The sequence below is a fragment of the Canis lupus genome, chromosome 25, assembly GCF_048164855.1.
Source record: "Canis lupus baileyi chromosome 25, mCanLup2.hap1, whole genome shotgun sequence".
Lineage (NCBI taxonomy): Eukaryota > Metazoa > Chordata > Mammalia > Carnivora > Canidae > Canis > Canis lupus.
The window spans coordinates 13,878,464-13,894,344 of record NC_132862.1 but is presented as its reverse complement, the minus strand read 5'-3'; the positions used below and the strand labels follow the sequence as shown (position 1 = coordinate 13,894,344).

General features: G+C 36.8%; 1 protein-coding gene across 1 annotated transcript in view; it reads right to left on the bottom strand.

Annotated features, from left to right (window-relative positions):
• The window catches only part of SLC2A13 (solute carrier family 2 member 13), a 359,718-nt gene that overhangs the window by 197,303 nt on the left and 146,534 nt on the right, over positions 1-15,881 (bottom strand). Inside the window, exon 4 of the mRNA XM_072798345.1 lies at positions 10,866-10,974. Coding sequence (XP_072654446.1) covers positions 10,866-10,974 — 109 coding nt within the window. The remainder of the gene's footprint in view (positions 1-10,865; positions 10,975-15,881) is intronic.

Here is a 15,881-nt window from a genome sequence, read left to right as displayed (position 1 = left end):
GTCCTTGCAAATAGTCTTAGATACTTGATTAAATTCTTCAAACATATTAATGATAAGTGGCTAAGGAGAGAGCCTTAAGGAAGTTGAAGATTATTAGATGAATCCAGGAGGAGGCTATTAATTCAGTGCAGGAAACTAAAGTTAAAACTGCACAGTTCAATCTATTTTATACATTTTGTATTTTCCAGTACTGTGTGTTTCTCCAGAAGTGGAAATAGGTGCACCTTATATCCAGTTCTGTATATTTTAATCTTCCCAGGACAAAATAATCTTATCAAAATAAATGAAGATGTTCCAGCAAGAGACACTGTTCATTTTTCTCCCTGCTATGAATGGACATGTCATCAGACTATTTGTCTCTGCATTGAGCAGTTTAATAGCATTTGAAATCCTGCAATTCTATCAGTCACAGGAAGCATAATCACAAACTCGGATAGAAGTCACTAAGTTAGCTCTTCAGTTGCCCTGGAAAGAAGGAATGAAGAGATCTGACTTGCAGAACTGCTGTCGTGGATCTTCGGTGTTCAAACTCAAACTAAACTTAAAAAGTATCTATCCAGTATTATAAATCATTAGAAATGCTGTATGGTTCGTCATTAATTCTAAAGGTCAGGACCTATTTGGCAGTGGTTTTGAAAGATTCTATTCTCAAATCTTGAATGCTGTAGCTTTTGTTTTCCTAAGGCCATAACTGCAAAATACTTAAGACAGACACTCCCATAGTCAGACAGACACTTAAGACAGACACTCCCATAGTCAGATCCAATTATAACACCAGGCTATGACCCTGACTACAAACAGAATGAAAGCAAAATAAAACAGTAGTACCTAAAATCTAGCTAGCTCTCCCTGAGGAGTATTTCAAGGAGAGCAATTTTACTATGTGCATGCTCCTTGAAGGGAAAAATAAATCTGCAGTTATAATAGAGCATAACTGTCGTGACAAGTAGCTATTCAGACTGCTATAGAGGATCCCACAAATTAGCGTGGGGATGTAAGGTGATGGCATGTGACCTGAGTTTAGAGGTCCTTTAGGATAAGCTGGATACTTTGGCTTGGGAAAATGGTATGTTTGAAGGCACGGAGGCCTAGATGAGTTTTAATCATTGCCAGAAATACAGGATATTCTGTGTAGCATGAGGCAGAGTGTGTGGGAATTGGCTGGACACAGCACAGTACAAAATGGACATTAGCTCTGCTGAAAGCTGTAGGAACCACTAATGATTTTAAATTAAGAGGGGATATGATTTGACTCTGTTTCAGAAAGGTCAGGCAGAGAAGAGGACAGACTGAGGGGAGCTGAGATTTAAGGCAGAAAAATCCTGTCTCTTCCTACAATGTCGTCCAGCCCCGGCCTCATATACTTGGGTTAGCGTAGGTCCACCTTGATTCTTCCCTCTTAGGAATTAAGAACTGAGACAACTCCAGTCAATTGTCTGTGGATGCTTGAACTTAGAAGCACATTTAGGTTTATGTAGCCAAATGTGACCAGGTATGAACCACCACCACAAAAAAAACAAAACAAAACAACAACAACAAAAAAACAAACAAAACAAAAAACAGAGGAAGATCTCAAAGAGAAAGAAGGAAGATGAATCATACAGCCAGGGAGAGGCCAGGACAAAATACCATGTGGATAGAGAGGCTGAGCAAGTGACTCCCCAGTTTCTGGTTTCAGCTCCATTTTCTGCCTCAGTCCCTATGCCCTTACTTTTTTTTTTTTTTTCCCACTTTTTTTTTTTTTTTAAATCTTTTTTTTTAAATTTATTTTTTATTGGTGTTCAATTTACTAACATACAGAATAACCCCCAGTGCCCGTCACCCATTCACTCCCACCCCCCGCCCTCCTCCCCTTCTACCACCCCTAGTTCGTTTCCCAGAGTTAGCAGTCTTTACGTTCTGTCTCCCTTTCTGATATTTCCCACACATTTCTTCTCCCTTCCCTTATATTCCCTTTCACTATTATTTATATTCCCCAAATGAATGAGAACATATAATGTTTGTCCTTCTCCGACTGACTTACTTCACTCAGCATAATACCCTCCAGTTCCATCCACGTTGAAGCAAATGGTGGGTATTTGTCATTTCTAATAGCTGAGTAATATTCCATTGTATACATAAACCACATCTTCTTTATCCATTCATCTTTCGTTGGACACCGAACTATGCCCTTACTATAACCCCTTTAATTTCCTTAAGCTAAAGTTGAAGGGGGTTCTTTCACTTGCAAATACAACAAACCCTGTCTAAAGCGGGGCTTGAACTCAGACATACAACGAAAATAAAGAGAACGAAAGGACTTTTATAAGAGATATCAAGGAAGTAAAATGGAAGGAAATTGCAATGGTTGGATTAGGAAGGGTTGGCTCCCATATACGTACGGTCTTGGGCACCCACTGGCCATGTTCTTCACTGCAGTGGGGGTGATTAGGAGAGGCAGAACTGGAGGGAGATGACAGGCATTCAGTTTTGTACATGTAGAGACTGGTGAGAGGATATCTAAGTAAAAATGTCCTGCAGTTGGATATAATTGTGTTCTCAGAGCAGTTCTGATCTGGAAATGCAGCTAAGATCATCTCTCACATGTAGGTGGTCATCAAAACCATGAGTGGATGAAATCTCCAGTAGAGTTGTAAGCCAAGGCCTGAGGACCACCAACATGGAGGTGGAAAACAAGCAGGCAAAGTCATGAAGGAGACTCAAGATGAAATGCTGTGGTGTGCCAAGAAAGGAAAAACGTTTATAAGAATCATGGCCACATGAGGAGAGCATAGAAACTTGACGTGCTGAGAAGATGACAAATATGAGTGTGGAAAGGAGAACTGAATCCTTCAACAGCATCTGACTACCTTCTATACAGCAGGCATTTTACTGTCTCATTTCATTCTCAAAGCAATTTTTCAAGACAGGTGGCAGCATATCCTTTTAAAGATGAGAGAAAAAGACCAAAGTTCCCCGGGAATGGGCTAAGTCATGCTGTGTATCTCTAGTCTCTGGCAGGGTGCCTTGCACCGATTTGTTTTAGAAATGAATAAAGAAGGGAACATTTCTACAATTTTCTAATAGCCTATATGGAATTAACCAGAGTGGTTACTTTCAAATTCATATATGATTTGGGCAACCAGGTTTTGCTTTATGGACACAGCAAGCCTGTTTCCTAGGGCACAGCCCCAGATTTCATGTTGTTGTTTCAACTCATTAACAGCATTTCTTTCACTTATCTTTCAGCAAAACATGAGTCAGAGAAGGGTAGGCAAAGATGTCCCGGGGAACGATAATCTTAGTGATATTTTAACAAACCCTGGAGATAAATCTCCATTACTGCTAGAGAACCTTAAATTTACATCTGATTCAGAAAGGACGCAAAAGGATATGACAATCTATTGATGTAAACCACAGGTCATGTCACATGGGAGTATACTCAGCAACAGATGCCCCAACCTCCTAAGGAGGCATGATTAGCTCTGATCATTCAAAGGTCACTGAGGTCTTTTCTGCCTCACTTAAGATAAAAGGAACACAGATAATACTGAAGTAGACAGCACTCCTACCACATTTATGAGAAGAAAAACACCATTATGATTCCTTTCTATATTCTGAAAAAAGAGACATGCACGAAAGAAGGGATATTAAAACAATTTTGTATCTACAGAGGATGCCTCAAATCCTGGATTACCGGATGTGAGCCAAAGAGGATGCATTAACTATGGAATGTCCTAGCTTTCCACAAATTCCTTGGAATTCACAAAATGCAATACACAGTGGGCAGAAATGAAGCTAGCAAGCATGGATTCAGCTCCTCCCATGGGCCTGAACCATATATACTATTCTCATCAAACAACCATAAGAATTGCAGGAGGTATTTTTCTTCATTTCCAGATGACTGAGATGCTGAGAAGTTAAAGCAACATGTAGACTTTAAACAGCAAAAGTGCTAGGTTTGGATTTAAATTCAGATCTAACAACGTTGTGTTAATATTTGGCATACCATATTTCTGGCCAGAACTCCATATAAATTTTTTTTAAAATATAACAAAAAGAAATCATTTATATATGCTCTTTTCATGTTCCAGGTAAAACTAATCTCTTAGTTTTCTGTATTCCAAATATTTGAAGCTCTATCAACTATACAGTAAATGTTCATTGAAGGAATAAATGAATACTTGAGAAGATGTAGATTTAAGATTCCTGTGACAGGACAAAATTACTTGTGAATTATACTAAAAAAACCCTCCAAAAGATAATATTCAAGGAAATATATGCTCATTTTTCTTACCTGCATTTTTTATTACTTACTTTTTGTAAGTACTTACTTTTTTAAGGTTACCTTTTTTCACTAAAAATTAATTCACATTAACCACAGAAAGGTTCTAAGAAAGTCCATACTCATACTTGTAAACTCTGTTTACACATATTTGAAGACACAGAAAGATTTTAAACAGATGCTTTCAATGCCCTGCCCAATATGCTCTTGGCTCTTCCCTGAATTCCCCTGTAGTTATGGAAATTCACTGTAGAAATTGACAATTTCTAGTTAAAACTCCCTGTGTCTCTCTACTTCAGTCCCAAGAGCTCAAACCCTAGATGAGATTGTTCAAGGAACCCCAGAATGACTGTAGGCATGACACACTGAGAGACAGGATGGTGAAAAATTACTCCTAGAATAGCTCAAACTACATTTATACTATTCCTCAACAGGACTGAGCTCTAACTATTTACTGAGATAAGGGGTTGACCATATCCCCCCCTCCCAGTTCACTGCATCCCTGACCCTACCACACTTCCCTGCTCTCTTCCTCATGTTTCTCGGTAGCATCTCCCGCAAATCATCTGCACCCAATTCTTTTCTTGGGGCCTGTTTTGGGGAACTCAAACGAAGATAGGTATGCAACACATACCCAGGGAAATGGAAAACAATTAGGAATAATAGAAAGCTATTCTGTTTAGAGCTTCATCTGATAAGAATGATTTATTTTGTATGGTAAGATAGTGATCTGTCACCAAAAATGGCCTTAGACTCCAGAGATTGAAGTTGCAGCCTTTCCCTTGTACATGATTTGAGAAGCCAGGGAAGTCTTCCCCTTACATTATGGAAGCCACAGAAAGTTCTCTCACATCAGATTACAGGTCTGTTACACAACTGTGGAGCAAAGAAGTACTGTCAACTATGACCAAGACTATCCTTCTAAAAAAGATATACTCTGGAAATAAAAATGTGGTCTTAACGTATAAGAAGCTAAGCATCTAGGACAATGACCAGCATGAAGCAAGCATTTAATCAGTCTTCTAAAAATTATGTCAACAAAATACATTTTCTTTTAGACTATAACTGATCTCCTGCAGTCTGATAACTTTTCATCCAAGAAAGGTTTAAAGCATTTCAAGCACAAATGTTTCAGCTTCCACTTTACTTGAAACTCCATTTTTCCTCATTCAAATGTACATTAAAGTTTATCTACTTCACCTGATTAGTAATTAGAATGAAGGCAACTAACTGGAATGCTTGAAGTCCCACCATGGAGACAGATCTTAAAACTAATTCTGTCTTGATTCCTGGGTCAGTATTTTTCCTAACACATTAAACTATTTTTCAAAGGAATGAACCATGAGCCTTAACTACTTTCTCATCTATTCAATCCCTTACATCCAAGGAACACAAGTAACTACAAATACACACATCTTGAAACATTCCAATGAGGGAAGCATACTATCATTCAACAGCTTTTCTGGATTAGGTTCAGAATCCTACAGAGGAGGCAGAGGGAAGAGAAGGCTCACATTAGGGAGCAGATGCTTTGGTCCATTCATCCTGCTGGCTGAAAATCAGAGAGAGCAAAACCTCACCTCTGGTTCAGATTTACAAGAGGAGAACACATAAATCCTTATTGTTTTCTTCTTATTTCTTGTCACTTTTATTTTTCTCTACATTTACCACCATCTGGCCATGCCTGCTTGTTGTGCCATGTTTCCTGACTGGATGGCAATTTTTTATCCTAGTAGAGCTTGTTGAGGGTAAAATATGAGACTGGAACAGATTCAGGCATACTGCCCTTATGAAATTAAATTAATTAAATATGATTAACAAACAAATGATTCACCCAACCATTAGGCTGGCTTGTCCAGGAACTCTAGATCAGGGTATAAAGCAAAGACCTTAACTGGATACCTTTAGATTAAAGAATCTGACAAGCTTTATGATTCTTGAGATGGATGTCACTTTATTAGCACACAGTCATTCTACAGTTATCCTTGGATGCTATTGAGTTCCACTAATTTAGATTTCTTACCCTACACTACCCACAGACAAGCTTTAAATGGTCAGCTCTGGGCATTTCAGGTGTTCTACAACTAAAGAGTAGTTCATGTGATAGAGTCAGAAAATCAGGGTTCCACTCTCCGTGCTAAAACTTATTAACTGACAATGGATAATTCACTTCACTTGTTAATAAGCCTTAACTTCCTTACTTAGCAAATAAACAGAAGAACTACCATATGCCTACTTGACAGGATTTTAATGAAGATCAAGAAAGATCATGTCTATAAAAACACTTTACAATGTTACATACCTAAAGCAATAGAAATGTTTATCATCATAATACATAATTACACCATTAGAGGGGCTAACAGTTTTGTCCTATTTTTTTCCTTTTCTGTTAATATTTAAGTGAGTTAATACATGCTAGACTAGTATGTGGTATTTAATGTTCAATAAATGGTAGCTATTAGCATCATAAGGACATATTTTCCAAAGGTCTTTATTATCTCTTGTAAAAATGACAGAAGAAGAGATCACTTGTGTATTAAGGTAATACAGTTATAGAGGTAAGAGTGAATGCCTGTCCGATACAAATGCCTATTTCCCACCCCCATTTTAAGTTAAGAGTGAAGAGCAGGATGAAATAAATCTGGGAACCTTAATCTAAAAGAAGAATAGCTTAAAAGTAGATGACTGGCACAGAGTATCCTAAAGAGATTTATTCCCTCACAATCCTTTTTGCCTAAAGCTGACTCAGAAGCTTAAATTTCTGAATTTCCTTCTCCTTTTTACCACTGTCCTTCTGTGTAACCTTAAAGTGAGCCATTTAACCACTTGGTCTTCTCAGGTAAAAATCTGATAACTTCATTTGTCCAAGATGGACTGCTGTATGTTCATCAGAATATATCAAGATATAGCTTATTTTAAGTTCCTCAAAAGAAGCAAGATGCTATCAAACCTCCACAGAAACAGGTGTTGAAATTATTTTTCTTGTCTTCCTCTCATGTGTGAAGATGTTTTGGCTGTGGTAGTAATAGTGTGGGAAGGGTTCAATTATCAGTAGTTATCAGATAAAATTTGTTTGATGGAAAATGTATAGTTTTTGACTTTATGAATGGAGTTTAGAATAGATCTACAACAAAAATTTCTTAAGAGAGTCTCCTTCACATTAATCAGTATCAACCTCATCTATCACTCCTCTCCTCTTTATTGTATCACACGTGGAAATATTTTAATCTGTGATATATTGTGCCATAACATCAACAGGTTTACATCAGGAAAGTTAGTACTACATTTGCTCTGTTCTTTCTCTCATGTGAAAAGAGAATAACCTATTCAGTATTTCTGAAATTATTAAGTAATTAATTATTAATTATTAAGTGATTAAAGTTGTTGCTTCTTCTAAGAGTTAAATGTAGTAGCTGACAGATGCTGTATTTTTAAGAACTCAGAAGTTCTCTGTTCAATAGAATAGAGGATAAGGTATAAGTTAGGATATAAATCTAAGTTATCATACAAATAAAAATACTTAAACATATACACACAAGCAATATTTTTTTCATGGCACAGGATATGAAAATTAAATATTCCAAGAAGAAAATCTATTTTCTTGACTGAGATAGGATACTAAGGAGGTCACGGAGATAGAAACAAAAATCCTATGAAGCAAAAGAGAGAATCCTCAACATGGTAATATTATATAATGTAACTGTAAGGATGATTTATCTTTTAATATTTTCCATATGGTCTTTCTATGAACTTTTCTTGGTGAGAAATAGAATTCAAAACACCTTATATTTCAGGTTCACACAAACTCTGGAGAGAAAGATGGATTTTGAAAACAAGATTTCACCTTCTATATATTATTAGGTTTGGGCTGTGAATACAGAAGAGCACTGCCTACTTTATTTCCCACTTAACCAGGAAGGAAGCTGGAAAGAGAAAAGAGTAAAGAAATACACCAAGTGGACTATCCATAAGAAAAGAAGTCCAAATTAACAAAACGTCATTTTTAAATATGAAAAAAATGCAATGGATATTTTCTACTAAAACAACAAAATATAAACTATTAGACTCTAATTGATTATTTTAAATTGTAACAAAATTTATGATACTATTTATTGAATCTTAAGAATGGAAAAAGATACATGCACACACACCAATTTTATAGACTAGAGAGAGAGCAAAAGAAAACATGTTATATATGAGTCTCAGATTAGTCATCTTCTATCCAGATGATGACAGTTGTACATCCATTATAATGAAAGACTTACACTAAGTTTCATGGGCTTAAAATATGAATGTTTGAAATTGTGTATTATGAATAACCAACAGTTATTTGTTATAGGTATTGAATCATTTAAGTGTCTAACCCTCTAACCTCCAGACCTTAAAATGGCATATTAATTTCTTTACAGAGTTGGCCACCTGTTTTCCATCATGTAGAAGCAATCCACATCTGGCCATCATTTACCTTACTTTATTCTTCCTTCTTTCCACGATCAATACTCAACTGCAAGCAAAAGCTGTATGACAACACTACCTATATTATGTACAGTTTGTGATAAGCAAAGCACATAATGACTACCATAAATCTTAAGGAATATGGGAATTCTTATGCTCATATCACTTGATTTCACTGTGAGAAGACTGAATGTTTGTAGAAATGAACGTCTTGTTAAAATTTGAAAACAATCAGCACAGTTTACACTAGGTATCTGCAAAATGGACTATGACAGTGATTTCAATTAGGAACACACTGGCCTTACCCACTACCGTTCAATGACAGTTGGCTCTGTGAGGTTTTATAGGAGAACAAAAAAGTACAAGAATAATTTATTTTGTTAAATTTAAATGCCTAGAAAAGGGCAGAACAAACAAAAAAGATTTTCAGAAACAGAGAACATATTTTAAATTAAGTTGATAAAATGGATATTCACATGGGGTATTACTGCATTGCATTATTTGAAAGAATGCTGTTAGCCTTGTTACAATTTTGTTCCATCACCGTACTTAGGATGGTGGACACAGAACAATCATGGTATACCATATCCAGAAAACAAATAAATATGCTAGGTACTCTACTGAGGTGCTGATAAAGGTGATAAAGAGCAGATAAAGGGTATAAAAAATTAAAGTACATCTTAGAGGGAAGATGGAGAGGACCAAATATTAACAATGCAATCCAGGAAGTTGTAGTCTATCAAGGATTATGATTAAAACCAAATTCACAAAGGGTGTAGATATACTTAAAGTGGAATTTCTTGGGGCACCCGGGTGGCTCAGTGGGTTAAATATCTAACTCTTGATTTCGTCTCAGGTCATGATCTCAGGATTGTGAGATCAAGACCTGCATTGAGCTCCACGTGTAGCAAGCAAGGAGTCTCCCGGAGATATTCTCTCTCTCTCTCTCTCTCTCTCTCTGTCCCTCCCCTGATTTGCATACATGCATGTGCTCTCTCTCCTATCATAAATCAATCAATCAATCAATCAATCAATCTTCAGAGTTTCTTAACAAATCCTGATTTAATCTTGGGTCACTGGGCCCCAGTCACTGTTTTTAGTAATTATTTTAAGCTATTCACGCTTCTCAAATGATCACTAAATAAGTCACCATATCCCAAGTAACTTCAAAGGAAAATATCAAGAGTCCTAAATACAAATGCTTTACCAAATAAAATTGAATTTTACACAATCTGTATTTTTTTGATAATTTTAACCAATAGGTACTGGGGAGAAACTTCTACGATTTAGCAGGTTTTCACCCAACAACTAGTTTCTCAGCAAAAATCATAACTTTCCTAACTTTCCTCTACCATATTTTATTACCGAGGATCCTAAAAATCTATTCTGTGGAGGACTGAAATAGTTCTACATAGCCCTTATCATAATTTGAAATTATATATTAAACTGTGAATTTAATGTGTCTCTTCCACCAGCCTATATACATCGAGACCAATAGTATGTCTACGTTATTCACTTCTGTATGTCTAGTATAAAATGGGCCATCAAAAATGGGTTTAATGTTGGATGAATAAAACATGGTAAAACCCCTACATTTCATCCTGCTCCACCCTAACCCCCATACAACTTTTTGGATTAGTCTGACAACTAGAAACCAGGAAACCTGTGTCTTCCCCACTTTTCTATTCTCACTCTGTCTCTGGCCCACTATACTCTGATGGTAATACACCTTCTATTAATGTTCTTATCACATTGCATTGTAACAGACTGCCCCAAAAGGAAATGAACTAGTTATTTGTGTGCCAAATAACCTCTGACAATGCCAGGTGATTCCCTTGTGTTTCACTTTTTGAGCAGCATCAAGAAATGGCTTATGAAAATGATACATTCATTACCTCAGAATATAATGAAGTACTGGATGACGTGTAAGAAAAACTTTATGAAATCAAATAAAGCCAATAGAGCATAACAAAATAAACCATCTCCTTCTAAGCTACATTCTGATAGGATTAAAAATTGTAAATTACCGTCCAAAGGAGGATCCTATACAATTAATATAACAAATCACCAACAGTCCTATTCTTTTTTCCATGTAAAATAATTCCTTCACAATGTTTTCAGTAAAAAGCCAGAAAGAAATACATACATGATGGTGTTAATGCCTGAGAGCTGTTGGAACATTTGTAGACCACAACCCACAATTAAAGCTCGGCGAGTTGGGGGATAACTCAGCATTCTGTAGATCACAGGTCCAGCTTTTTTAAAAAAGAAAGAAAAAGAAGGACACATCTATTACTTTCAGCTCCCATAATATTATTCCCATTAGGATCAATTTCCCCAAATCTCTGTGAAATCAACATGACTGGGCATTATAAAATGGAACATATAAATGTTTACAGAAATCTGGGCACAATCTATTTTCTAAAACAGTACATATTTGAGTTCAAACTGTAAAAGCATCAAGAAACAATTCAAGTTAAAGCAATTTATGGGTACTAGGAAGACCTACATAATTGGAACTGTCAGAAATTATTCTTCCTTAAATCCCTACAAACTGCATTAACTACTCTTCTTTTTCCATTTCCTTGGCAATTAATTATTATTTAAAATGCATTCAATGGATTTTACTTACAAAGTCACTGGCAAATTGCTTTAATCAACCAAAAGAATGGCATTCATTAAAAACAAACAAGGAACAGAATTCATTCCAATTTTTTTGACTTAAGTAACAAAATTCATTCCAATCTATTCAATTAAAGTTAAGGAATTTGGGCATGATACAGGACTTGCTTATGGTTTATATTATTAATGAATGTCACCTAAAAAGGTAATAAAAGAAAAAAATTAATGTCTACTTTATATAGGAGTATGTATATATATGTATATACATATATATGTATACATATACATACATACACAACATACATATGTCATTTATAGATTTTGAATAATTCCCTAAGTGGCATACAATGATCACTTCAAAATATAAAAATATAAATGGGATTTCAAAATGACACAGTTGCCTTGGTCTCCATATCAGAACTCTAGATCAATTCTGGAAAGCTGTAGATATGAACTACTGGAGCCTTAAGGGTCCCTTACATTGTCAGAAGTGCTTCAATTACACCTTCACCTTAGCTTTAAGAGGCATTTCTATACGGTGTCCTTGATGGGGTCAGAGTCGACTTCTAGACCTATGGTATTCCTGCTGTTAGAAGACAAGGCCTAGGATCACTGGGATGTTAACTGCTTAATTAGAGGCATTCTTCCTGGAGGCTAAGTTGTATTAGTAAACCCTAAACCAAGTCAAGTTTAAAATCCAAGAAGTTTTACCATTTCAGGAACCTTTTGGAAATCTAATATTCTAGTTCACAAAAATGGAGTAATATATGCTACTGTCTTGGCAATAAAAGTTAACTTGGGACATTGAGCCAGGGTATTAATTAGAACTGAACACTACAGGAATGGGAATATTCATCTCTACAGGAGTGTGATGAAAATCATATGAAGACTTGATTTACAGATTCTCTCCCAAAATGGTAAGACAGGGGCACAGATAGAGAAGCCGTTTATGGTCATTCAAAGCTTAATGCAGTGACAACCCATTTAGAAAGCAAGGTGAGAGTACTATAAATGTCAACTGTTTCAGATTGAAGTAAAGCAGTACTAAAATCTAGTACATCAGAAAGGCTGTGTGAAATTGGTAGATTTTGAAAGCTTTACTGTGACAATATTGAAATACACCTGGATCAGTTATCTGAATGGTAAGCAGGTTTGTCTGCAAATTCATCTATCAATAAGTGAGCCACAACATAAAAAACACACACAGCATCATAAAAAGATCTACCCATTTCCATAAATCAAAAAATCTAAATGAAAAAGATTACCATTTACTTTGTGTACCATGGAAAATTTAAAACAATGACAACAAAACAAAAACAAAACACCTTCTTCAACTTTTAGCAACCTCCACAGATAAGAAATTATAGGCCTTCTGCAAGGAATCTATTATAATCTGTGGGCAGCTACATCTACTTTCACTATTAAACTGTACCATGATTTGATGGACAGGTTAGCTAATAATGATTTTGGAGAGCAGGAAAACAAAGAGATAATTAGAACAAATTAAGATTATTAAAGTTTGACTTGCCAAAATACCAACATCACGTATTTACTTCCTAGTTTTTAAAATTCTGAGTTTTTAACTTTCTCTTGGTTTTGATTTCTTCCTATTAAAAATAAATAATAGCAGTTCTGTTATTGGACTGGCTTTTTAAAAAATATACGGATAAATTTGAGGCACAGTAGCTGCATATCTGATTATGCATAAATAAAATGAAAGAATTTCCTTTCATTAAAATCATAAACCTAGCTTTATTAGGCAGTAAAACTGACTTAACAAATGCAAACTGTCATTAATTTTTAGATCACGGAAGCTATGAGGCAGAAGAAAAAATCAAATACATTAATTGGTTGAATGTTCATAAGTGAAAACTCAAAATGTCATGCTCTACTTATTTCTTTTGATTTCTGTGTTTAAAACATTTAGTATATGCAAACATTTGACACTTAATTTTTAAAAAGATATTTGTGTCTTTGAGACACAAATTTCCACGCAAAACATAAAACCTTTAAACAACTAAAGAAGAAATACAAAACCCAAAATATAACACCTGCTAAAACAATAGATTCAAGAACCAAAATGGGTTCAATTTTCCTTCATTCTGAACACCTCATACTAAGTAACTTTCACAGTAATTGTCCAAGTGTGGCAGGTACTCTAATGGCCAGGGTGAAAAGGACAGTCCTACAAAGTTCAGCCATTCCTGTTAATAGCTGTCTGTGAGCCAACCCTACAGATGTTTCTCCAGGTACAATTTAAAATGCATTAGAACCACTTTATATAAAATCCTAGCTCTTGAATTCAGCTTCCAGCCAAGACGAAGTTATAGTTACCAAATTTACCTGCAACGTGAAACCAACAATAAGGCCATGAAAAATGTAAGAGACAAGAGTTCTCATGACAATGGATAACAGGCAAGGAAGGAGAGCGAATCCTGAGATTCAGGAAACAAAAGAGGTGAACCCTACAACAAATGTCCAGGTTTAATGCCTCAAAAAAAGGTTCCTGGCTGCTATACAGAGGGGAAGCTCGGCAGACTCTGGTGGTCTCCTTGAATTGAAAGCATGCAGTTCAGGATCCAGGAATGCCCAGGGTGCTGGATTTGCCAGGGCAGAGTGCCAGAGTGGCAAAGAGATTGAGAGAGAGAGAGGACAAGGAGATCTGCAGTCATGAGTATTCCATTGACTTGATAGGTCTAAGGGAACTACTTCAGGCAGGAGAAAAGAATCAAAGAAAGGGATTAAAGGATCTGTCTGGATCAACCACAGGGGAAAATCTGGAGTGTAGGGAGGAGTAATCAAGAGGGTCTTACCTGGGTAACTATAAATTTAGTCCTAGATTAAACACTGGGTGGGTACCATCTAAAATAGTTTAAAATAAAAAAAAAATAAAATAAAATAAAATAAATAAAATAAAATAAAATAAAATAGTTTAAAATCAAGACCCCACTGCTTCCAAGTAACTGAATGCATCCCAGAACAAAGCTCAGCAGTAAGATGAAATTTATTATGTCAACAAAACAATAAAAAATTATCAGGCATGCAAAAAAACAGGGAAGTACAATTCGTCACAGTGGGGATTAGTTCATCAAGAAGCCATAACCACCCTAAATGTCTATGTACCTAATAAAAGCTTCAAGATACATGAAAAGAAAAAAAAAAAAAACAGATATTACTGTAGGGGGAAATAGAAAAACCTATTGTTATACTCAAATATTTTATCACCTCCTTTTCCATAACTCATAGAATACATAGGCTGAATGTCAGCAGAGAGAAGACTTCAACAACACAATCAACAGATTTGACCTGACATTTAAGTATCATTCTACTGGCCAAGTACAGAATATAGAATTCTTTCCTACAGTAAATGAATGGTAAATGTTTTAGAATATTTACCAAGATAGATAATATTCTCAGCTCTAAAAGTCATTCATTCATTCATCCATCCATCCATTCATTCATTCATTCATTTTCCCTGACCTGGGCCTCATTCTCTAGTTGCCGATCCGGTAGGCATGGCTTCTGACGAAAGGCCAGGACACTGCCAGTTCTTGGCTGTGGCGGTTTCTTTCCTGCAGTGCTGGTTTTAGCCCCAGGCCTGCCTCTCGCCTGGGCTGGGGCACTGGCCAGGCCCAATGCTGCCCCCCGCTGGCCCCTGGGGGCACGCAGCGCAGACCTGACCCGGCCGAGGCCCTTGGCCACCAGGGCTCCCTTCCCTCAACTTTTCCCTGGCCTGTGGCTTTTCACCTGTTTCACCCCCTCCACTAGCATCTTATCAACCTCCAGCAGGTAACACTGCCAGCATGGGCTGCCTGCGAGGGCTCCCAGTGCGCCCAGAGCTGCTCGTCCAGGGAAGCCAGGTAAGGACTCCCAGTGAGCCTCCCACCTCCCAAGGGCCTGGGTCACCCCTTGCAGTGAAAGGCAAGCAAGCGCAAAAGCCTCCTGCAGAGAGGGCTCTGGGGGCAGAGGCAGCGCCAGCGCTATGGGAGGGGGCTCGCGGCCAGCTGCCCTCCTCAGCACCCAGAAGATGCTTATAAAGCCTTTTTTTTTTTTTTTTAACGTTCTTAGTTTATTAACCCTCTCATGAAAAATCTGCACAATCACCACAGATAAAGCCACTGCAGAATCTTTACTCCTTCTGTTGTCCAATCTCCAGCTCACTGCTAGACACTTCATTTCTTTTTGCCAGCACCAACGTTGGCTTTTGCAGTCCCCCTGACTTTCTTCATTCATTCTGTTTTTGCGTTCTTTGCGATGTTTTCTTGAAGTCTTTTTCTTCTCATACAGGCCATGTCTTGCAAGTCTATGTTTGGGTTCATTTTTCTTTGCGTAATCCAAGGAATCATAAATCATGCCAAAGCCAGTTGCCTTGCCACCACCAAAATGGGTTCTGAATCCAAATACAAATATGACATCTGGTGTGGTCTTGTACATATAAAGAATGTTCTTGGACTATCATGAACTTAATATAGAAATCAACAACTGGAAGATAACTGGAAAATTCCCTCCACATTGGAAACTAAATACCACATTTCCATGG